The sequence below is a fragment of the Chroicocephalus ridibundus genome, chromosome 5 (assembly GCF_963924245.1).
Source record: "Chroicocephalus ridibundus chromosome 5, bChrRid1.1, whole genome shotgun sequence".
NCBI lineage: Eukaryota > Metazoa > Chordata > Aves > Charadriiformes > Laridae > Chroicocephalus > Chroicocephalus ridibundus.
The window spans coordinates 36020867-36042134 of NC_086288.1; the positions used below are offsets into that span (position 1 = coordinate 36020867).

At 42.3% G+C, this 21268-nt stretch overlaps 2 protein-coding genes across 2 annotated transcripts; both read right to left on the reverse strand.

Annotated features, from left to right (window-relative positions):
* Window positions 1–2029: 2029 nt before the first annotated feature.
* On the reverse strand, window positions 2030–9031 carry FGA (fibrinogen alpha chain). The gene is made up of 6 exons (XM_063336838.1): window positions 8902–9031; window positions 7012–7140; window positions 5734–5917; window positions 5293–5438; window positions 3273–4353; window positions 2030–2893 (listed from the first exon to the last, which is right to left on the reverse strand). Exons 1-6 carry the CDS (start codon window positions 8950–8952, stop codon window positions 2184–2186), a joined length of 2301 nt encoding a protein of 766 aa, XP_063192908.1. The 5' UTR covers window positions 8953–9031; the 3' UTR covers window positions 2030–2183.
* A 6436-nt stretch (window positions 9032–15467) lies between these two features.
* Window positions 15468–20864, reverse strand: FGG (fibrinogen gamma chain). The gene is made up of 10 exons (XM_063336924.1): window positions 20708–20864; window positions 20571–20615; window positions 19971–20154; window positions 19771–19864; window positions 18680–18810; window positions 17883–18016; window positions 17568–17752; window positions 16587–16864; window positions 16071–16240; window positions 15468–15697 (listed from the first exon to the last, which is right to left on the reverse strand). Exons 1-10 carry the CDS (start codon window positions 20780–20782, stop codon window positions 15683–15685), a joined length of 1311 nt encoding a protein of 436 aa, XP_063192994.1. The 5' UTR covers window positions 20783–20864; the 3' UTR covers window positions 15468–15682.
* Between the last annotated feature and the right edge of the window lie 404 nt (window positions 20865–21268).

The window sequence follows — 21268 nt, forward strand, 5'->3', positions numbered from 1 at the left end:
GTTTTCTTCGCTTGATTCCTAAGTATTTATGCATTATCTGGGAAGAAGCAAACACATTCCACTAAATAAGGGACAGTCATTTTCTATTATATTATAAAGGTAATGGTAACTACCTGTGTAAGAAGTTGAGAAGGAATAAAGGGAAAATATAGTATCTAACACATAAGTAGGTCACCAGTCACTTAGTTCAAATCCTGTATGCTGGATAAAATATGCCCTTTCCTGGGACCTTGCTCACATCCTGTGCCTCTTAATATCCCTTCCACCATCCCCCATCCTTTTATCGGAATTAGAATATTAGAATATTAGAAGACTTGGCTGGTATGCCTTTCACACAATCGCTATTGTTGGACTAGAGCAATTAGTGACTCCAATCATAGGGTAGGTGGAGGTTGGGTATTTCATTGAAGCTAGGCTCCCTCTGTAGCTAGGAGCAGATGTTGTCCCAAAGACAGGACTTCCCAGCCCTGGTAGGCAGGATCAAACATCTCTCAGAGGGGACTGCCTTCCTCCACAAAGGAAGGGACCCAGATCACTAGTGACAGATGGATCCCATCTGAAACCTCTCATGTTGATTTAAACCGTGGAACCCAGGAGGACAAGGAGGAGACATCATGGCAGCACCTCACTGAGCACGAATTTTCAGCATCCCCACAGGCAGGCTTCCGCCGAGGCTAGGAAACAAAAACACAAGGTATAAAGCAGAAACCCCTTTTCCAAAAGCACAGACATTTTGCTGCACATGGCTGTAAAGATTTCTTTGGTCTTCAGCAAACTTGCCAAAAAGGTTAGACAGTGGCTGTCTTTGAGAACACTGAAAAAGGGCTAAAAGAGAGTTGCTTTGCCAGTATTTGATGATACTGTTAAATGGTATGAAACACGCTGGCCAGTGAGATTGGAGGCAAGGAAAGTTTGCTCATGCTTGTTTCCCAATAGAAGCACAGAAATATTAAACAGAGTAAATGCTTGTGTAATTTTATGTCATAAGGTATAAAGGTAAATACAGCATGTTCTTGTGTAATTGTGTAATCAATATAACTGTTTTTCCATGCACAGAATCACAGAATGGTAGGGGTTGGAAAGGACCTCTGGAGATCATCTAGTCCAACCCCCCTGCCACAGCAGGGTCACCTAGAGCAGGTTACACAGGAACGCGTCCAGGCGGGTTTTGAATGTCTCCAGAGACAGAGACTCCACCACCTCTCTGGGCAGCCTGTGCCAGTGCTCTGCCACCCTCAAAGTAAAGAAGTTTTTCCTGCATCCAGATTTCTCCTAAAAAATCCTTACCACACACTGTCAGCAAGTTGCTGATTTAAACCTCTCATCTGTAGAAAAGTCCTTGCTTGACACATGTGCCAAAAAACATTCTAAACCAAGGAAATATATACTATAACCATCCACGTTATAACATTTTGCTTGTGCTGTTTACAGTCGTAACCTTTTAGTGGTCACTAGAAAATAGTAGCCTGTTTTGGGAGTTGTATTTTGATGAGTTATCATGAACTGTCTTATTTCAAAGCTACAGTATGCACAGGAAACTACCAATGGGATTGAAAGTCTACCTCCGTATTTGTAAAATCAAAGCTTAGGATATCCTTAAAAGTCAGTATTAGAATGCATGCATCATTTATCAAAGTGTACTCCACGTTAGGTGTGTGCCAAAAGTGAGAACCCAAACCAGCCACGCTCTGCCTGGGAATGGAATCCTGCTGCTGTTGTGCTCCCCTCGAAATGGAAATGAGAGGAGATGGCCTAGAAGTGTGACTGTCGATCAGACTTTCACGGTTCATGTTCGTGGAAGCAGGAGTTCATGGTGAACATAATTCTAAATTCTTTTACTTATTTAACACGCTTAAACAAAGTTAATAATTCAAATTATAAATATTTTTATCTCCAGTCAGGGTGTGAGCTGCCAAAGACATAGACATAGACATGGTCAAAGACACAGACAAAGTCTATATAAAAAGGGTTTTAAAAATCAATATTTCCTTGAAAGGGTTTGTCAGTTATAAATAAGACGGAAGAGCTGTTCTGTTAATGATTAATCAGTGTTTATTTTTTAAGCCACAGATGTGTCCAGTTGCCTTCAAATTCACAGGGTAAAAATACATCATGTTCATATATATGTATAAAAAAATCTTTTAAACTTGTAGTTGTAACAGACATATTAAAAGCCTGTTTTTCTACAGCATTTCTATGGGCCTGATTTTCATTCTAACAATTTTAAGGGAATAGTCAGAGGCTCTAAATGGCAGCCAGACCACGCCGTTTTCGATCTCATAAGGAACGTTGTACCTGGGGTCGTAGTGGCCTCCCAGGTAGTAAATGCCATTGAGGTTGGCCGCCTGGCAGCTGTTGTACCACCAGCCGCCCCCGTACATCTCCGCGCAGCTCTCCTCCCAGCGGTCCTGGTCCCGGTCGAAGGTGCTGAACCGCATCTGGGCATGGGACGTGTATTCGGTGCCCTCCTCCAGCCAGCCGGCGATCAGCGCATCCCCGGCGGTCCCCTCGTAGGAGGACACGGCAAGGGGGTACCCTTCTGCTTCAGACCCTACCTGTGCGATATACTCTGCATAGACAGCATTTCCATCCCAGTCCTCTAACTCTACCCGAAGGAGAGTGTCGTTCTGAGTCAGCAAGTGTATGTTTTCATTGCCCAGCCAGAACTCTCCTCGCCCTCTGCCATCCACGCTGCCGAAACCTCTCTTGTAGTCTTGCCAGGTCCGGTTAAAATTCACTGATCCATCCATTCTCTGTTGGATCAATAGCCATCCTCCCAAAGTGGTCTCTTGGTCGCAATAAACTGACAAAACCTTACTGGATCCCGCTGGCTTGATTTTGAAAATGCCACTTTTGGCACCAAAAGTGTGTTTCTGGCGGATATCATCACAGTCTAAAAAAAAAAGTTGATCTGGTTTGACAGGAGTTATCAGCAAAATTTAATAAAAGGTTCAGAGGATCCAAGTACCAATATCTCTGAGGAAAATTGTTAAACATGTCTTGGACTACCCTAGGTATAGTGACAGGCAACATTAGAAAGAATTGAGATAAGAAAACTTTACATACTTCTTAAATTGTGAATTGTCTATGTGATACCCAAGTATTAATGAAATATTTCCCTTTTTGTTTCTGAGGTGGCAACAAACGGACACAGTGCTTGCGTTTTATCATTACACTGTTGTACTGCAGTATCTAAAACCAATGTGTCAGTTTGGTTATGGATGGAGTTTGGCTCCACTACCTCAGTAACTACTTGTGTGATGCCTGTGTACCTTTCCCAGTGTTGGCTGTCCTTTGCTTCACTCTTGTCCGTCTGAAGCTGCGTGCCTGAAAGTCTGGGGTATCCTCTGCACTCTGATCATGTTGCACCCCACCTAGCTGCTCAGTTATTTCACGGGTCTTTAGTGATTTGCTTTCGAAAGTGGAGCCTCCCTTGTTGAAACTAGAAGAGGAGCTGGTCACTACAGCCTTGGAGTGACTTGCACTGCCAGATGGGAATCCAGATGGCTGAAGGTGAAGTCCTCCAAAGTCATCTTCTTCCTCCTCTCCTAAGTCTGTAAATTTGCCTTTCCCCCCATAAGTCCCTGAATGACTGGATGCTCCAGTACCTAAGTGACTACTGCCTGTGCCAGTTACGTGGCTGCTAGTTGAAATGCTGCTAGATCCACCAAAGTGCCTATTAGCGGTGGATGGAGAGTCAGGGGTAAAAAATGATTCTATGTCAGGGAATAAACTGTCTAGCTTGTGGAAGCCATCTGTCCCACCGACATGGTACACGCTCCCTTCCCCTCCAACATTTCCTGCTCCTTGTAAATGGGAGCAGTCTGAGCCATCGGAAGAAACCACTTTTTCAACTACTTCTTCTCTAGGGCCATCAGGGCCGGTGACAATTTTTTTGGTGGTAGTTTTGGTGCATCTACGAACAGTGGAGGAGGTTCTGTCTCCCAGACCATGGGTTTCTCTCCCATGAGTAGAAGTAACTAATTTGCTGGTGCGTGAAGGTCCGTCCCCCCTTGATTCTGCCATGGGATAGAAGCTGTCGCCTCGGGAGGGGTTCGTGTCTGTTTCTGATCTTTCTAATACTGCTTGCATCTGCCTGATGTTATTAACTATGTTCAGAGCCTGCATTTCAGGCAGAGGCTTATGCTTAAAATGCTCAGGAACATTTGAGTCCTTAAGTGGCCTCATTTTCAGTGTGCTCAAGGTGGTTGTTTGAAGCTCTGGGTGCAAGTTGATGGAGTTGGCTTGGGTAAGCTGCTTCTGGATGTTGTCATAGCTTTCTTTGTCCACCTGGTAATCAAAGCTTTTAGCACAGGTTCCTTTGCAAGATCGTATCTTAATATCAATGTCCACCTATATAAACGGAGAGAAATAATTTGGTTAGGGAGCTTTCCCGACTTTCTCAAGCAAGTGTATCCTTTGACTGGACTGGGGAAAGGTGGGAGCTGCCCTGGTACCTCCCACCTACAGCTAAGCTTTTCCAAAGCTCAGTTTTGAAAGCATTCCTGGGTTTATTCCACTGTAAATACGACATGTGCAATAGCACAGTGCACAGGAACTCCCTGGAGAAATATGTTGTAGCATGTTCCCAATCTCTGCTCCCTTTATTCTTGAGCCATAGGGGTGTCCTCCTGTGTTTGGAGGGAGTGCTGCAGAGCTGGGCACACTCCCTGGGGACTGGGGCAGAAACAGGTCCTCCAAGGAGAGGGGAAGACACTGGACATGTCCCAGAGCTTGTCATGGCCCTGCTGTGAGGCCTGCCATCCTGGGGTTACCACTGCTTTCCCAAATGATCCAAACGCTGTATCTCTGATCCAGGGATAAAAATGGGCTTTTGAGCAAAACTGCTGTTTGTGCCAGGACTTTTCCTTGCATTACCATCAGCAGAATTGGCCGCAACCTGGGAAGACGGGCTCTAATGCCAGCACTGTCTGTGGGCAGTGGTGGCAGCACCGGGGAAGGACAGGGCACATCCCCGTCATCCTAGCTGCTCAGCAGCTCCTTACAGCAGGAGAAATGCCTCACACAGAGCCAGTTATCAGCAGATCTAACATCCTTGCTGCCCGTCTGAGAGGGCTGATGGGACCAGGAGTCCTCCTGAGCAGGAAAAGAAAACCAAGCTGCACAAAAGAAAATCCAAAAATCATTTGGGGATTTGCCTCAGCAAGTCAGATCTTGTGGGAGTTGCATCATGTTTTCTTCCAGAGGCAGCACTGCTCACCACGTGTAATGGGTAGACCCTCTTTCTGTAGCTGTCCTGGAAAGAATGGAAATTATGTAGCTGCTACCTACCTCCAAGCGCTTCATCTCCACCACCTGTTCCTGGATGCTGCTCTGCAGAGCTTTAATTCTGTTTACTTGAGTGATAACTCTCTGCTTCAATGTCACAATTCTCCGCCTCAGTTCTCCCGACAAGTGACCGTAAGTCTCATCAGTCTCTGAAACAGAAATGCATCACAGTCACCCATGCACGTGAGATTTTCTTTCCTAAAAGAATAGCGTAGTTTAAAATATGTAATTAAAACACGTAATTAAGAACATATTTCTCATAGTACTGAGCAGGTAAAAATTTAATTAGTTTTTACCAGATAGCAGTTAAGAATTTTGTATTACTATATTTATTCTGGCTCTTGATAATGAGGTCCAGTGCAGCATATATTTCCACTGCGTATTTCTTATGCACAAAAAAAATAATTCCACAATCGATAATAAAACTGGGTGCAAGATACTCACGCTGAGCACTGTCCAAGTTTGGTTTTAGTACGTTTATGGTTTCCACAATTATCCGATTGGATTTTTTATAGTTGTTTTGATTTTCTGCAAGCAGCTTCTTGATTTTATCTATTCTGTGATTATAATCCTGGTCCGTTTCATCAATCAGTCCTTGCATTCTGCAGCCTGATGGACATTTTGTACCCTAAAATTGGAAGAGGGAAATAATTGTCTCAAAATCTTCATAAATAAACCTGTTTTTAACATTAGGTTTGCAGAATTTTGGCCAACAACGAAAACACATTAAAAAAAAAATTAGGGCAAGATTCTGCAAGTTCTCTTCAGATGTCCTGTCCTGTTCATCCAACGACTTCGTCAAGGACTTGTGTGACTTAGAACAAACCACCTGGGGGCTGATCCTTTACCTCTTATGCCTCTGGCACTGGTGTGATGGAATCAGTGAAGCGCATCCACAGACACCTGCCAGAAGGGGTGTGCAAGGAACAAGTAAACCCTTAATTTTCCCTCTCCGCTGTTCCTCAGGGGTGAAATATGACATACATACATATATATATATGTACGTATATGTCTCTCTCTCTCCCAAAGGGCTGCTGTAAGAAGTCTGTTGCCCAGTTTGAGCAAGGATGTTGGAGGCCAACTTATTTAAGCAGAATTTTCCTCAGATAAGCTTAATATTCTTACAGACTAAAGCTCTTTGCCAAGATGTCATCAAATAAATGTAGCACAGAGATGGGCTGAGATGCAAGAGGCAAGAGAGAGACAAATTAACGGTTTATACACAAAGATACCCAGTCAATTGTTATGAATCTTTTCCTGAACACTTTGTCATCTGACTTCCTAAAAAGTAACCAGTGAAGTGTAAGCTATTTCTAGCTATTTCTTTCCTTTGTCACACATCTTTCCTTCCATTGCCTTTCTTTTTTACCAACTCCAAAAGTGGCAATATCAAAATTCTGAAAAGAAATCCTCCTTTTTTTTTTTCTAGGAATAGCTGCCTTTTATGTCATCTTTCTTTTCCAGACTTATTTTCTCTTCTGATTCTGCAGCCCTGCAAACTTCTCTTCTTCCTCTTTCTTTCTCCTCATTTTTTTCCATCTTCTTTTTTTTCCCCACAGGAGATCTCTCCAGGCTGCCCCGACGTGAAGCGTTGCCTGTCCTCCCTCAGACCTAAAGCCCCACTGCGTGCTGGCTGCATGGTGCCCATCGTAGTGATGCAGCTGAGATCTGTGAGCATCCTACAGACGGGCCCTGCTTTCACCCCCAGAGCTCATTGCTCACCCAGTCATCGTCCGCACAGATGGGCCAGTTCTTCTCATACTGGCAGGAGGACTGGGACATGTGCTCCACGATCCTGGGACCACGCACTCCTGCACCCTCCCTTTCGAAGGCACTCTCTCCGTCTTGTGCCTGCCAGGAGGAAAAAAGGGGAAGAGCAGAACCGAGATTAACTAAAAAGGTGCCAAGACAACAGAAATATAATGCCAACGTCCTCAAACACTCAGTGGCATAGCTGATGTGTGGCAATTACAGCCATCTGGAAAGCATCACACTAAATACCACAAGGATTTTATTCCTGACACTTCTTGTAAGATACGATTTTGTTTGTTTTGTCAGAATAAAGCTTTTCATCTCTTAAAATCAGTTCTGCTATGCAGGGAGCTGGTGATGCGCAGGATATATCATGATAATATCATTCCACAGATACCTTGTATTCTGCATGTAAATATAAAATTAACTTGAAATTAGATTGAAACTGGTTAAGTTAAAGCAAACACTTAAAAAATCCCATGTTCTATTTCTAATATTTCTAAATTTCTATTTTCATTCTACCACCTTCACTCTACACAAAACCGGCTTAAAGATGTATATGAAGAGAGTTTTCCCCACAGTGTTTCTGATTTTAATCACAGTGCTAGCTGTAAGCCTGTAGCAGCGTGTTTTGCCTGGCATAAAGAACAAGAAAGCTAATAACATCGTAATAAAAATAGTAATGTCAGTGATGGATGGACTCCACTATGCTAATGGAAAGAAAAGAAATAAATATACTGAGATTTTCTCCCAACATGAGAAGAGTAAGTGCATGTATACAAAACTAATTCTAAACCAAAACACTGTAAGGATTCCTACTGTGTTATCACTTAGTGAAAGACTGGAAAAGAATTCTTTTTTCATAAAAGAAAGCCCTGTTTTAGGGCTTGAGATGTAATTAGGTCTGACTGGATTCCTCCGCATACTTTATCTTCTTTTCAACCAGCATAATTAATGCTTGAAGATATTAATGATTAATTATTATTATGATTAATGCTTAATTCTAAGGCAGAGACAGTTTTCCTAATTCTAGCCTCCAGGGCCAGAACCTCAGCCCTGGGGAAGTGGAATGTCATTACTAAAATCAGCAGATTCACGCTGGTGTGATGCATCCTGAGGATGTGGCCCAAGTGCCTCTTAAAAGTAACAAATAGAAATTTGACTTTTAGGTGGTCTGTGCCCTTTCAGCACTGACAGCTCCGGTGCGACCGCTTCTGTTTTGGCCCATCCGCTTCCTGTAATTTCTGTCCTTTGTTAAAACATGCACATTCTTCAAAAAACAGTCACAAAGAGAAACGTAAAGAATCTAACATGAGATTACGACCTAAGACCTCAATGAGAAAAGAGCAAGGTTATATTAGCATAGTTGAAAATCAAGTCTATCTCTTTCCTTATCTAAAAGTTGATTCTTAGCTGTAGTTTAACCTGATGTTGCTGCCACAGGAATCCTTTCTTTTTTTGATACGTATTTTATAATAAAGGTATTATGAGTCATTCACCCTAATAAAGATGAAAATTCCTGGCTGTCTGGAGCCACCAGCATCCAGTCAGTTAGATTTAAGACTTAAAGCATCACCTATGAATCTATGAATTCATGTTAATGTACATACTTTGCTGCTCCTGAAGCCAGGCAGATTCAGCAAAACCGAATTAAGCAAAAGTAGAGCACTGGATACTCAAAAACTACTGATGAAAGTCCAGCAGTGAAGTGGTTACAGTAAGCTTGTGCATATGTGTATGCATTGAATTTTACAAGTTAGGTGATAGCCAAAATGTATCTAACTAATGAATGAACATTAAATAAATGCTTACTCTTCAAAATATAAAGATATGAAAAGAATCAAGTAAGCAAACTCATACCCAGGCTAAGTTGAGGCACAGCAACACACAGAGGATCCTCATTGATATCATCTTCAGGAGAATAGTGAGAAGAACTCAGACTGAAAGGATGCTCTTCACCGGTCTTTTGGTGCAATTTAAACCTTAATGCAAAGCTGAGATTAATCATTATGCTCCCTTCTGTTTGGAGATAAAACATGCCAAGTGCTCCCCTCCCCCTTAGGTGATTACTTAAGGCCTCTTGCACAAGTTTCTGATGTTATTTACTCCAGATAAGTTTGTACAACACCAACATGCAGGCAACACCATGTATTCCAGGAAAAAATCTGTGTAAAGCTTAGTTTCTTGTAACTGGATGTTCAACTGTATGTATGCAGGACCTGGCGGGATCCAGCAATGCTTACCTGCTGGAAAACACACACTCTGTGCGATGGGCATTTAGCTAGCATAATCAAAGAGCTGATATTTGGAAAAGCAAGTCATTGGTTTGCCCTTTCTGTGTGACTGTGTTCCACTGCTGTGAAATTTGCTGGCCTTTCCAAAGCAAGTAGTAGTCTAAGAAAGGTTGATACAGTCTATCTGTGACCATGTGGTCATCAACCAAAATTAATTCCTGAGGAGTGCAGAGCCCAGTTTACACCAGTTCTTACAGCTGGACTTTACTGGCATTTGTATAATGCATGATGTGTTTAACATTATGCTGTCTCTTACACAAATGGTTTATTATAAATTTTTATCAAGTAGCATTTGTTTGAAATGAACACATATTTATGAAGAGCACAGTGAAGCGGTACTTGAAAATGTCCCAGGACAGATGTTAAGCATAACTAAATCTTCCTAAGGAGTCATGTCTCCTTAAATTTTTGTATAATGGGTATAGCTTCTATGTGGCAATTGGTGATAATGTTCTGCTGCTGTGAGCCCTATAACAAGCCTGACTGTTACTGGGCAGTGTTGTACATGGCTTTCAGACACTTGAGGGATGCTGCCCATCTCAAAAGTTGCCACCGCAGTGAGAGGAACAAGCAAGAAAACCCTTACTTGAGCAAATGTGGGCCTAAGCAGTTGAAAGAACAAAATTCTCTCTTGGCTTTTTAAAACCTTATGATATTCACAAAGCTCTACATCATGTTCTGCTTTAGTGGGACATGTTTAAGCTTGACTCTGGCATTTTAAAACATATTTAATTCAAAATAGCTGATTTTAGCTTTGGATCCATTCCAGCAGCCGTCCCAGGCTTTGCCTTATCCTCCTTTCCTCTCCGTTTCCTCCTGTTTTCTCCCTTAGGAGCCTTGAACCCTCTCCATGTACAGTTCACTGCAGTTGAACTGGACCCTTTGTTTCCTCCCATTTCTGTCCTTGCATTTCATGCCTCTCTCATCTAGAAAAACCCTCTTAAACGTAACTTAACTTATACCAATATCATCAATAGCGAGTCATATCCTCAGGTAGCAGAAGAGCTCAGTAAGATGGTGCTACATCGATTAACACCTACACCACCAGGACCTGGTTTTTCATGACTAAGAGTTTCTGTTATATTTAAGGCTTAAGCTTATTCTGGAACAAGATGTTTTGTTTCAATTCCCTGCAACACACTTTGTAAAGTCTTCCATTGAATCCCACGCAGTGCCAGTAATACTATGATGAAACAAACCTCTTCTGATTTCAGCAACAAGACAGCCCAGCTAACTTCAGCAACAACTGTCCAAACAGACCACATATTACCTTTGCTCAGTTTGAAGATCAGCCAGCCATAGCTGTGTTGTTTGGTTGATAAATGTCTGTAAGGCAGCTCCTGAACTCAAAGCAGATAATAAATATGATTACACATCAAAATGCTCAGCTCTCAACTTCAGCAAGGGTAAGACTGGTGATGCTTCCCCGCTCCAAGTCCTACACAGTTTTGTTCACACTGTTGCAGCGGTTCCATGAAAGAATTATAAAAAGCTCATAGGACAATAAAATGCTTAAAGGAGGGAATGACCACAATGAGAGGAAGTCTTGCAGGATTAGGATTAATTATTTTACAGAACCGAGTAAAATGGACTTCATCCAAAATATACTGGGGTCCATGGAGAGTCTCCCACTCAAACCAACAAGCTCTAACTTAAACCTCCACGACTGATACAAAACTCCGCTCAAAGATCACAACCTTAGGACCTCTGTGCTCAGGAAAACGAGAATTGCTATTACAACCTTCATGTGCTCTCCTTGTGGGTACACTTGTGGGCTGTGCTTTACCCCAGGATCACACGTGATGCTTCTTCCACCAAACCCCTTCCTCCTCACATTGAGCATGGATGGTGGTCTGCAGGCAAACAGCTGCCCAGAGCTGTATGTTCTTTTCATTGTATGATGATGCTCTGCAGGCTGTTTAAAGTTCAAGGGTTTTCCTATGGTGCTCATCACTCAGCTGCCCCAGTGCATTACAAACATTCATTCCCTGGGCACAACTTTCAGTTAAGGTTGTCAAAAAGCAGTTATTTATTTTGGGGATTCATTTTGATAGTCTGAGTCTTCAGAGCACACCTTACGTGCAGATCCCGCTGCCGGCAGCTGCAGCTCTGTGCCTGCATGGGGTCTCAGGAGGAACATCCAGCAGCCAGCTCCAAGACACCAAAGTGACCCGGGTGACGATAGCAGGAATAGCACCTCATTCTGAAGGGTATCAGCTGTAAGTAAGAGACAACTGTGCCCTGCCTGGTCTTACTTACTCACTATATGCGTGACAACCTATGCAACAACTAAAGCATCCTTCATCATTCAGACATGATGTGACTTGCCACCTTAGTTCTGGCTTTCCCAATTTGCAAGAGCTTGATTTTGTGATCTTCAGTAATCTCTGAAGATTATTTTTGTAATTTAATAGGCCTTAAAAATCAAGAGCAGTCAGAGCACATCAAGCAGTAGAATTCCTGCCTTTTTAACCACGTTGACAGAGGATGTGACAAATTGCTAGGTTGTGTCCCAGGTACTGGCTACCGGTGTAACACTGGACTCCTCTGACCCTGATGGAGGGTGCAGCTCTCTGGTGACCTTCAAATCCAGAAAACTTAAGCTCTGGTCCAAGTAAAACTCGGTCACCAAGGCTAGAAGAACTGGAAAAAGCTGATAATAGATCATAAACATTAGATAAGCTACGAGGGGTTTCCTGCTTCATGGAAAGGGGATTGCTGGATAAAGCCAGGGTGAAGGAGGAGCTCCTCAGGCTTTCCAGTTGAGGGCTGAATTGGGGCCTGACCTTTAGCCCGTACCTTTGCTTTCATGTTGCAATCATCCAGTCACTTCTCCCTGTGTTTGTTTGAAAGGCTAAAGGCCAAGAGCTAGATAAACTTTGGATTTAACTTTAATTCATGATCAAAGGACAGAAGGACAGTTCACTTCTTCAGCTGCCCTGCTCTTGGCAGGCTGCCACAGTAATAGTTGAGGAGTCTGGGGTTTGACTCTGGTTTGTGTGCCCTAGATATGAGCCAGCCCTTGTTTGTCCAGCACTCCCCCTGTCTCCTGTCCTACCACCAGTCTCTGCCACCAGTTTCCAGGTGGTGCCTGCTTCTCCTCTAACCTGCTCATTCATGTTCCTCCTCTGGATACCTTGGCTGAGACTCCATTCTCCTTCAGCACCAGCTCTCTGCTCCATTTTCTCTTCGTGTGCTCCTCGGACTACCTAACTCCTTTGAATTCATTACAAGCTAGTCCCAGCATCTGGTCCCACATTTTTCCCGTGCAATGTCCCAGGGACTGAGGGACTTAGCAGGTCCTCCAGTCTGTCCACCTTTATTCTACCTCTGTCCCTTCCTCATCCACTTTTTCTTTTTTTTTCTTTTTTTCTTTTAGCTTTGGAGTGACAGTATTGTCAGAAGAAATAGGAGAACTGTTAAGGCCCCTTTCTGATAGTTGGAGGGTTGGAAACAGTGGAAAGGAGCCCCAAAAGGCATGAGTCTTGCCAGTTTTTTTTCAGGGCCCAGAGAATCTAACTGTGTGCTGGCATTCTGCAGACTCCCTGATGAATTCTGGCATAGGACTTCTTCGAAAGATCAGGCTTCTTGGATTCAATAGCTCTGACCCTCCTGACCACTGGAGCAGATGGTCCTCTCCAAAGAGGTTAAAATGATTTGTGAAAACTTAGGATACCAATCAACAAATCAACTGGAAGAATAAGCTAATCTTAGTTCTGGTGAGCAACCCATAAAATGCCAGTTCATACCAGTGAAATGTGTGTAATTACAGAAGATTGTCATAAAATAAATCATTGTGGCCAAAAGCTAAAGTGGGAGAGGCAAATCATAGCTCAGACCTAGCAGAGTGTGGATACAGGAGTCAAAGTGAGAGAGGGGAAAGGAATATTTTTTAATTCCATGTTGTAAATATATAAATAATAACAAGCTTAAAGTCATGTCATAGGCGGGATAAACTGAAGACAGAAAGTGGAAGGGACTTGGCCAATGCCGCTCAAGTGGCTGTTTTCAGAACCAGGATCAGACTGGACTTGCCAGCCCTCAGCTCACATCCTTCCCCCAGGCCTCTCTACACATGCTGCTTCAGCTACAAGGAACCATGGGAGAGGCCTCACGGCACAAAACGTTCAGGAAAACTGCTTTGCTTGGTGAGGAGTTGGGAGTCAAGGCTGGCAGTGAGCCACGCAGCAGGGCTGCTTGCATGCGTGCAACAGAGTCGTGCAAATATACCCATTGGTGGTGTGGAGGGGCTGTCCCTCATCCCAACCAGTTGTTAACTCCATGCTGACCCTATGCTTAATGATGGCTTCTTCTCACCTACTCCTGAGAAACCTGCCTTCCTCTTAGATTTTGGCCAAGGGTAAAACTTGAACTAAGTCAAAACAACCTCAGTAAAAATGACAGGGGGACAGACAGGAGCTTATCATGCAATGGAGACTCAGATCCAGGGAAGGAGGCTCAGGAGGAGGCTCGCAAGAGACCTGGGCACTAAAACTGGAAAAATGTTAAGGTGGCATAAACTGCCTTATGAGTGTCTGTGTGTCTTATTAGTGTGATGTCTCCCTGTCTTTAAAATATAGCATTTGAATGTGCTATTCAGAAATACCAGGTGAACTTCTCACCTCTCACTAGTAGCTAAAAATAAAGACTGGGATACACTTCATATTTCACTTCTTAATATATCAACTTGAGATACAGAGGCAGAGGCAGAGACAGAGATAGAGATACATATTCTATCTCTGAGTGTATTTTTTGTTGAGAAATTTATCCAGAAACCTAATGTGATTTGCTAATGTACCCCTCAAATGCACTCATCAGATATTCTGAGTGAATACATTCAGACGGCATCACAAATTCTTTGCTGTTCTTGATCTGTGCTGTGGGTTTGCTTATGTATGTGGATTACATGGAAAATTATTACCAGATCTAGGAAAAGAAAATGCAAGTAAAATACCATGAATTTCTGCTGCACATTTTAACTTTTTTGTGTGTGTCAAACAATGGTACTAGATATGTTAATTTTTAAATATTTATGAAAAAAAAGGCAGTATTCAGGAATAATGGTTGTACATTGTAATACTACCCAGAAAGCCAACCACATCCTGGGCTGCATCAAAAGAAGCATGGCCAGCAGGGTGAGGGAGGAGATTCTGCCCCTCTACTCCACTCTGGTGAGACCCCACCTGGAGTACTGTGTCCAGCTTTGGGGCACCCAACATAAGAAGGACATGGACCTGTTGGAGCGGGTTCAGAGGGGGGCCACGAAGATGATCAGAGGGCTGGAGCACCTATCCTATGAAGACAGGCTGAGAGAGTTGGGGTTGTTCAGCCTGGAGAAGGGAAGGCTCCAGGGAGACCTTGTCGCAGCCTTCCAGTACCTAAAGGGGGCCTACAGGAGAGATGGGGAGGGACTCTTTATCAGGCAGTGTAATGATAGGAGGGGTAATGGTTTTAAACTGAAAGAGGGTGGATTTAGATTAGATATTAGGAAGAAATTCTTTACTGTGAGGGTGGTGAGGCACTGGAACAGGTTGCCCAGAGAAGCTGTGGCTGCCCCATCCCTGGAAACATTCAAGGCCAGGCTGGATGGGGCTTTGAGCAGCCTGGTCTAGTGGGAGGTGTCCCTGCCCATGGCAGGGGGGTGGAACTAGATGATCTTTAAGGTCCCTTCCAACACAAACCATTCTATGATTCTATGTGCTATATAGCAAATTAAACTTTTATTCTGAGTGATATTCGAGAAACTTGTTAATATCTATGCTTTGGAGTAAAATATCTGTTCTTGATCATTGATAGTATACTTCCTAACACATCCTGATTGAAAATGTATTCATTATTTCGTGGCTCAGTTAAGTAGCCTTCAGCAGTAAACTAGGCCTCTTTCAATTTGCTATGTACTTTGATCTATGTTACAAATCAATTTTATCAGAAAATAGAATGAAAACTTTTGGAAACAAGCCGCTTTTTATGAAGAAATAGCTCCAACACCTGCTTCTAAACAAAGAGCAGAAATTATTGGCCCGCCAGTCAGGAATGACTGAATCAAACAGGTTTGATCAGAGTAACCTTCCAACCATCATAAAGTTTACTTTGTTTTGTTTGGCCAACAGAAGAGCACAGATAACAAGTTCAGATATTTTGTAATAATCAAAAATTTATTGAGAATTTGTACAGAAAAAAATAACCATGTACAGAGGTAAGCAGTGCTCAGGGAAGAGGCTTGGGCACTTTACAGTCAACGGTGTTTTATAGTCAAAATTGAACTGTGTAAAGTTAGGTAAGTTCAGTGCCTAAGATATAAAAGATTTGTTTTCCCTGTTCAGACCAGTCTTTGTGAAATTGTCCCTTTACGAGTCTCCAACCTACAACAGAAAAAAAAAGACAGGATTTTAATGTCCTTCAAAAGAAAGAAGTGCATAAGGCTATGATGACATGTTGATAGTGTTCCTACATATTTATACCAGTTGGAAATTAAAAATGTAACATTTACAACACATTAAGGCAAGGGATTATTTCTGATCACCAGACTATCTGTTTAACTATCTGTTAAAAGAAACAGTAATGTGGAAGGTATACTAAAATCAAAGTACAACTATTTCTGTGACAAAACGCTAAACAAAGCCAGCTTCTCTAAGATGCAGTGGGCTTAACGCTTCAGCTGGCCAAGCTCAGTGTTTGAAATGATAAGAATGTTCTGCTGTCATTTTAAATATCTCCTCGGCCCTGTGGTTGAACCTGTTTGGCGCTGCCCAAGTTGTGCTGTTGCCCATCTATTGACAGTCTGTTGAATGGGATGATTTTCATTGCAGTTTTCTTCATGGAGTACCACCGGTCACGCCAGGTTGCCCAGATAATGCCATTGTCATACCCAGATGGACCAGCATCTTCCGATGTGTACACACCATCTAAAAAATATCCAGTTGGTACAAAACAGTTAGCTGCTTTCTAAAATAGTTAATGTGCCCACACATTTTTCCAGTACTAATACCTTTATAGCATCCCTGGGCATGCTAACAGGCCCTGTTCACTGCTGTTCTCTCCCTAGTTTCCTTCTCTCAGGACTGATTCTCCCACTTTGGGCTGGAGAGCAGCCGTAAGTTCCTACTGCTGGTGTTAACAGTTATTGCAAAGAACGGGCTACGCCAGCTTTGGGAAATCCAGATGGCAAAACATACTCAGTGGAAGTGACCCATTTTTCTTTGTCACTGAAACGTGGTGTCCTGCATTATAGCTATTTAGAAGACACTTTACCTATATAATATTTGCCATTGAGGTGGCCAGCATGACATCTGTTCATCCACCATCCAGATCCATCTTGTTCAGCACAGTTGCCAGCAAAGTTATCATTGTCGTTGTCATAGGTACTGAACCGCATGCCATTGTGAGAGGTAAAGGATTTGTCACTGGGATCGTCTCCAAAATCAAAGCCATCAAAGGCATCCCCAGCTTCACCACCAATAAAATAGGCATAAGTCAGTCGATACTTGTCTTGTTCACTTCCCACTTTGAATACAGCATAGTCAGCAGTGCTGTTAACAAAGGATAACGATGAATATGAGCGTACTGCATTCCCAGTATATGCACAAATGAAAAATACATAGGTGTTAGCACTGCAGAAAAGGCATTTATGGCATCCTAGCATTTGAAAAGGAATTGGTTTTGCATGATTGTGTGCCTCAGTTCAAGATGTACATCTAACCAACTTTTGTGCTCCAGCATCAGGCATGTTTCTGACTACTAGCCTCCAGTGACGTATGAAAGATCTACATTATGTAAACACATACATGTATCTCCCAGGTTCATAATGCTTTGGTCATAAGGAAATTCTTGGTGGGAGGAAGGAGTGCCTGTCTCAAGAAATAGCAAGGACAGTAAGCCCTCCTGGAGAATGGAATACATTAGAATAGAACAGAATAGAATAGAATAGAACAGAATAGAATAGTTCAGTTAGAAGGGACCTACAACAATCATCTAGTCCATAAGATGCATAAGATGTGAGGGAACTTGAAGAGAAGAAACAGACTCCTTCTGCCAATTCAACTAGGGCTGCCAGCACGTGGCCTTCAGACACACACGTGTGCCTGGCAACATCACACAGGGTGCCAATGCAGCGTCCTATGCATGTTAGCAGCTCTAAAGGGTCATCGTTTTTCAGAGAGCTGTACAAACTGACACAGCAGTGGGAGCAGTAGGTTTTAAGCTGTCATTTTCAGAAGCATCATGAGCAAGTACCCTTTTTTGCCACTCCAGTCCTCCAGTTCTATTCGTAAGGTGTATGGCAGAGCGGACTGCGTAGTTATTAAATGAATCTTTTCATTGCCCAGCCAGAACTCAGTGGTGTCATCTGGAGACAGATGTCCAAATCCTTCCTTATACTGAACCCAAGTTTTCTTGAAGTCCTCACTCCCGTCCAGTCTCTGGGGGAAAAAAAACAACAAAAAAAAACCCCAAAAACCTCAATCAAAAAGTTACGTACCTTATGTAGGTAAATAAAAACAGGGCTGATGGAATAAGCTTGCTCATGGTAATAATACATAAGCGTCATACCCTCTGTAATACTGTCCAGCCGTTGCCATATGAATCAATCTCACAGTAGACTAGGAATGACTGCTTGGCTTTTTGAGGCTTGATGAAGTAAAGACCACTTTTTCTGGCACCTTTATTTGCAACGTCTTGACAATCTGAAGTAAAGATTTTCAGAGGATTGTTATTAATATAGCTACAGTTCTACTCTCACACTTATTTGATATTGTAACTTTCTTAGTGCAAGAAATACAATTCATCCAAATGTCATTGTTGCAAAGTTAGCTATTTAACCCACATACTTTAAGGTCATTGCCATAAAAACCTTCTAAAGTTCACAGGACTTGTGTAAAATGAGGAAGAATTTAGTCTCACATACAGCTTAAGCAACTTAAATGTAAAATACAGTCCTTGCATTAATTTCTACAGCAACAAAAATGGCATTTTTTGAGCTAATGGAATAAATATTTTTTTCCAGGTGACTCAATAGACATGTGATAATGAATTGCCTTCTGTTTGTCTGATGTCCACAGAAAACCTCTTCCTGCCCCTCCTGTTTAGCATACATTCTGGGATAATCATATTTTGGCCAAAAAGGCCAAATGAGCAAGCAAGACCTCTGTTCCATCTGAACGCTCTCTTTGCAGAGCATCTACCTACCACTTATATTGATCGAAGCACTGGTTTCATAACTTGCAATCTCACATACCTTTGCAGAAATCTATGGTCCCTAAGATTACAAACAGATCATCACCATGATGCCAACTGGCGATACTTGTAACCGAATTAACCCTCCACCCTACAAGAAGCATTTTGTGCACCTCTTCCAGTTGTCTCCTGTATTTCAGCCGTGTCTCTGCATGGCTCCTGACAGTGTGACTCAAGCAGGGCGATCTTCTCTTTCAGCTGTGCTATCCTGTTTGTGTTCAATATATGCGTATCTGTCAACTGTCTGGACAGAGAGACATAAAAATGGCTTGTTGTTTCAGCTGCTTCTTAAACTGTCATACACATTTCCCTGCACACATGCCTCACCTGTGTAGCAAGCTGCTACATACACTCCTGTAAAAGGGGGTGCCTCTCTTAGCACTGATATTTAAAGATAAGGAAACTAGACAAAATGAGAAAGCACGCACTTCATCTTATGCAAAACTTGACTCCAGTCAGGAAAACTCAAACCAGTAATTAATGTACGAATATAAGTCCATGGAAAGTTTTCCTTTGTTCTCCCGAAGTAAATGATAAATTATTCCTCTTTAATTATGGATGCATTTGTAAAACATAAATGCTGTAAATAAACTGCTACAAGTGTCAGAATGCCTACATCATCTGTGATATAACATCACAGAAGTGGAGATTTTTCTACATTCATGTCAAAAAACATAATCTTAAGATCTAGAAAAGTTAATGGTGTTCTTAATTTTATTTTCAATATCAATTTACAAAAGACTACCACTGAGTTTATAGTTACTTATGATTTACAGCTACATAACTGAGTTGATTTACATGGATACATGCAGTAAAGTTAGCCAGAGTGAACGATCGTACAAATATTCCATACACTCTGCATTACAGCACAAACTCCTATTAATAAAACCTAAAGAAGTCATGAAAAAATTTTAGGAGCAGCTGGCACAGCAAAACAAACTTAAAAAAAATATCACCATGCTTTCTGACATTCTTATCTTGCACTCCTTGCACAATTAATGGCTTATGCAGATGAGCAGAGAATGCAATATCAGATCCTCATGATCCTTCAGTGTCTTGCTCAGCAGCTACTAATGACAGTGTGGGCCCAGCAGTTCACATGAGCACAAAAAATCTTTCTGAGGGAGCCTCAGTTGCACTTGATAGAAGAACAGAAAGAAACGATTTGAATTGTCAAGTGATATAAAAGGTGGAAGATACCTACTGTATAGTATTTTCATGAGACAAAATAGTGTTTTCATATCTGATAATTTCTTCAATTATTTTCTTGGACTTTTGAGTATAATCATCAATTGAATCTGTAAAACAGGCAAAGGATAAAATTGTGGCCATTAGGCAAATTAAAAAACACAAGAACTACATAAATTCTATTTTTCAATTGTGTAGTTATTTTTATAGTCTCACTTGGTAGTTTCTGCTTCTCTGGAGGATAGAGGCTTTGGATGTGTTGAATCAAATGTTCTGTTGTTGCTGTGGAGTTAGTAATTTGCCGTAAAATTCTCTCAATTTCCTGCAGTTCATTATCCATAGTAAGATGGTATTTATTAAAGAAATCTGCAATGCCACAGGTTGTTGGGCAGTAGCTACCCTAAAGACGAAAGAATAATAATTGGCAATGTTTCAGGAGCAAGAAATGGAGAGCAGCTATCTGGTCAGCTTACACAAACAATTGTGGATGAAAAAGGGCAGGCGTTTGCCACTTTGTCTGCTGTATTTGAATTCACAGAGGCAGTTTACTTTCATGCTGTGTGCACACATAGCAAGAAAACAGTGCACACTATTACTTGTAGCGTCTGCTGGATATATGCTTTCATCAACAGTGCAGCCTCCCGTACATTTTTTACCAAGCGTATACCGCTCTTAACAAATAACGGGCTTAAGCACAGCGCATTTAATGAGGATCAAAAATAACAACGAGGATCAAGTGATAATGGTAGTTAATAATCAGCATAGGAAAGCTTTAATTAGACTCTTAAGATGAAAGAAAATTGTTCAGGTACTTACAAATCGTTCATCTAATATGCAGCAGTTGTCTCTGGTAGCAATGTACTGAAGAGAAGAAAGAAGACCGTTTTCAGTGAATTTTCTCCCAACAGCGCTTTCTGCGCTGAGGTGTTTTCTAACATCGTCTCTTCACTTACCGCCATGCTGGTAGAAAAGAGCAGTGAGAGGAGAGGCCCCAGGGGAGCCCAGCTGCCTAAACTCAGCACCATCATGTCTGTCCCACCGGGTGCTGCTGACCGCTCGGTGCAGTCAGGCAGTCAGCAGCCGAAAATGTCCAACCCAGCACGGGGCGGCAGCAGTTTAAGGGAGCAGGCTGAAGCTGGGGGCGGGCACTGGGAGGTGGCGGGAAGAGGTGGGGTAAGGGTTTGAGGTGGATTCCCAGAATTTGGACACATCTCGTACTCCTCCCATTTTCAGAACCTGCTTCCCACTTACCCGCTTCATCTCTGCTCCAGCTGGGAGGTCTCAGGAGAGATGGGAAGGTGAGACAAGGCATAGAGATGCTACTTCTAGTAACGTGAACGTTCAGGAAACTCACACATCGTTTTGGGATGGGGGCTGGCAAAAGTTTCACTCAAACAGCACCAGGAAAAGCCATAGTAGCTATCTGAATTATGTGGAACAACTACCAATAGCCTAACAATAAACCCTGTTTTGCGGTTATGTATCACTTTCCCACCACAGAATGCTTTGCATAA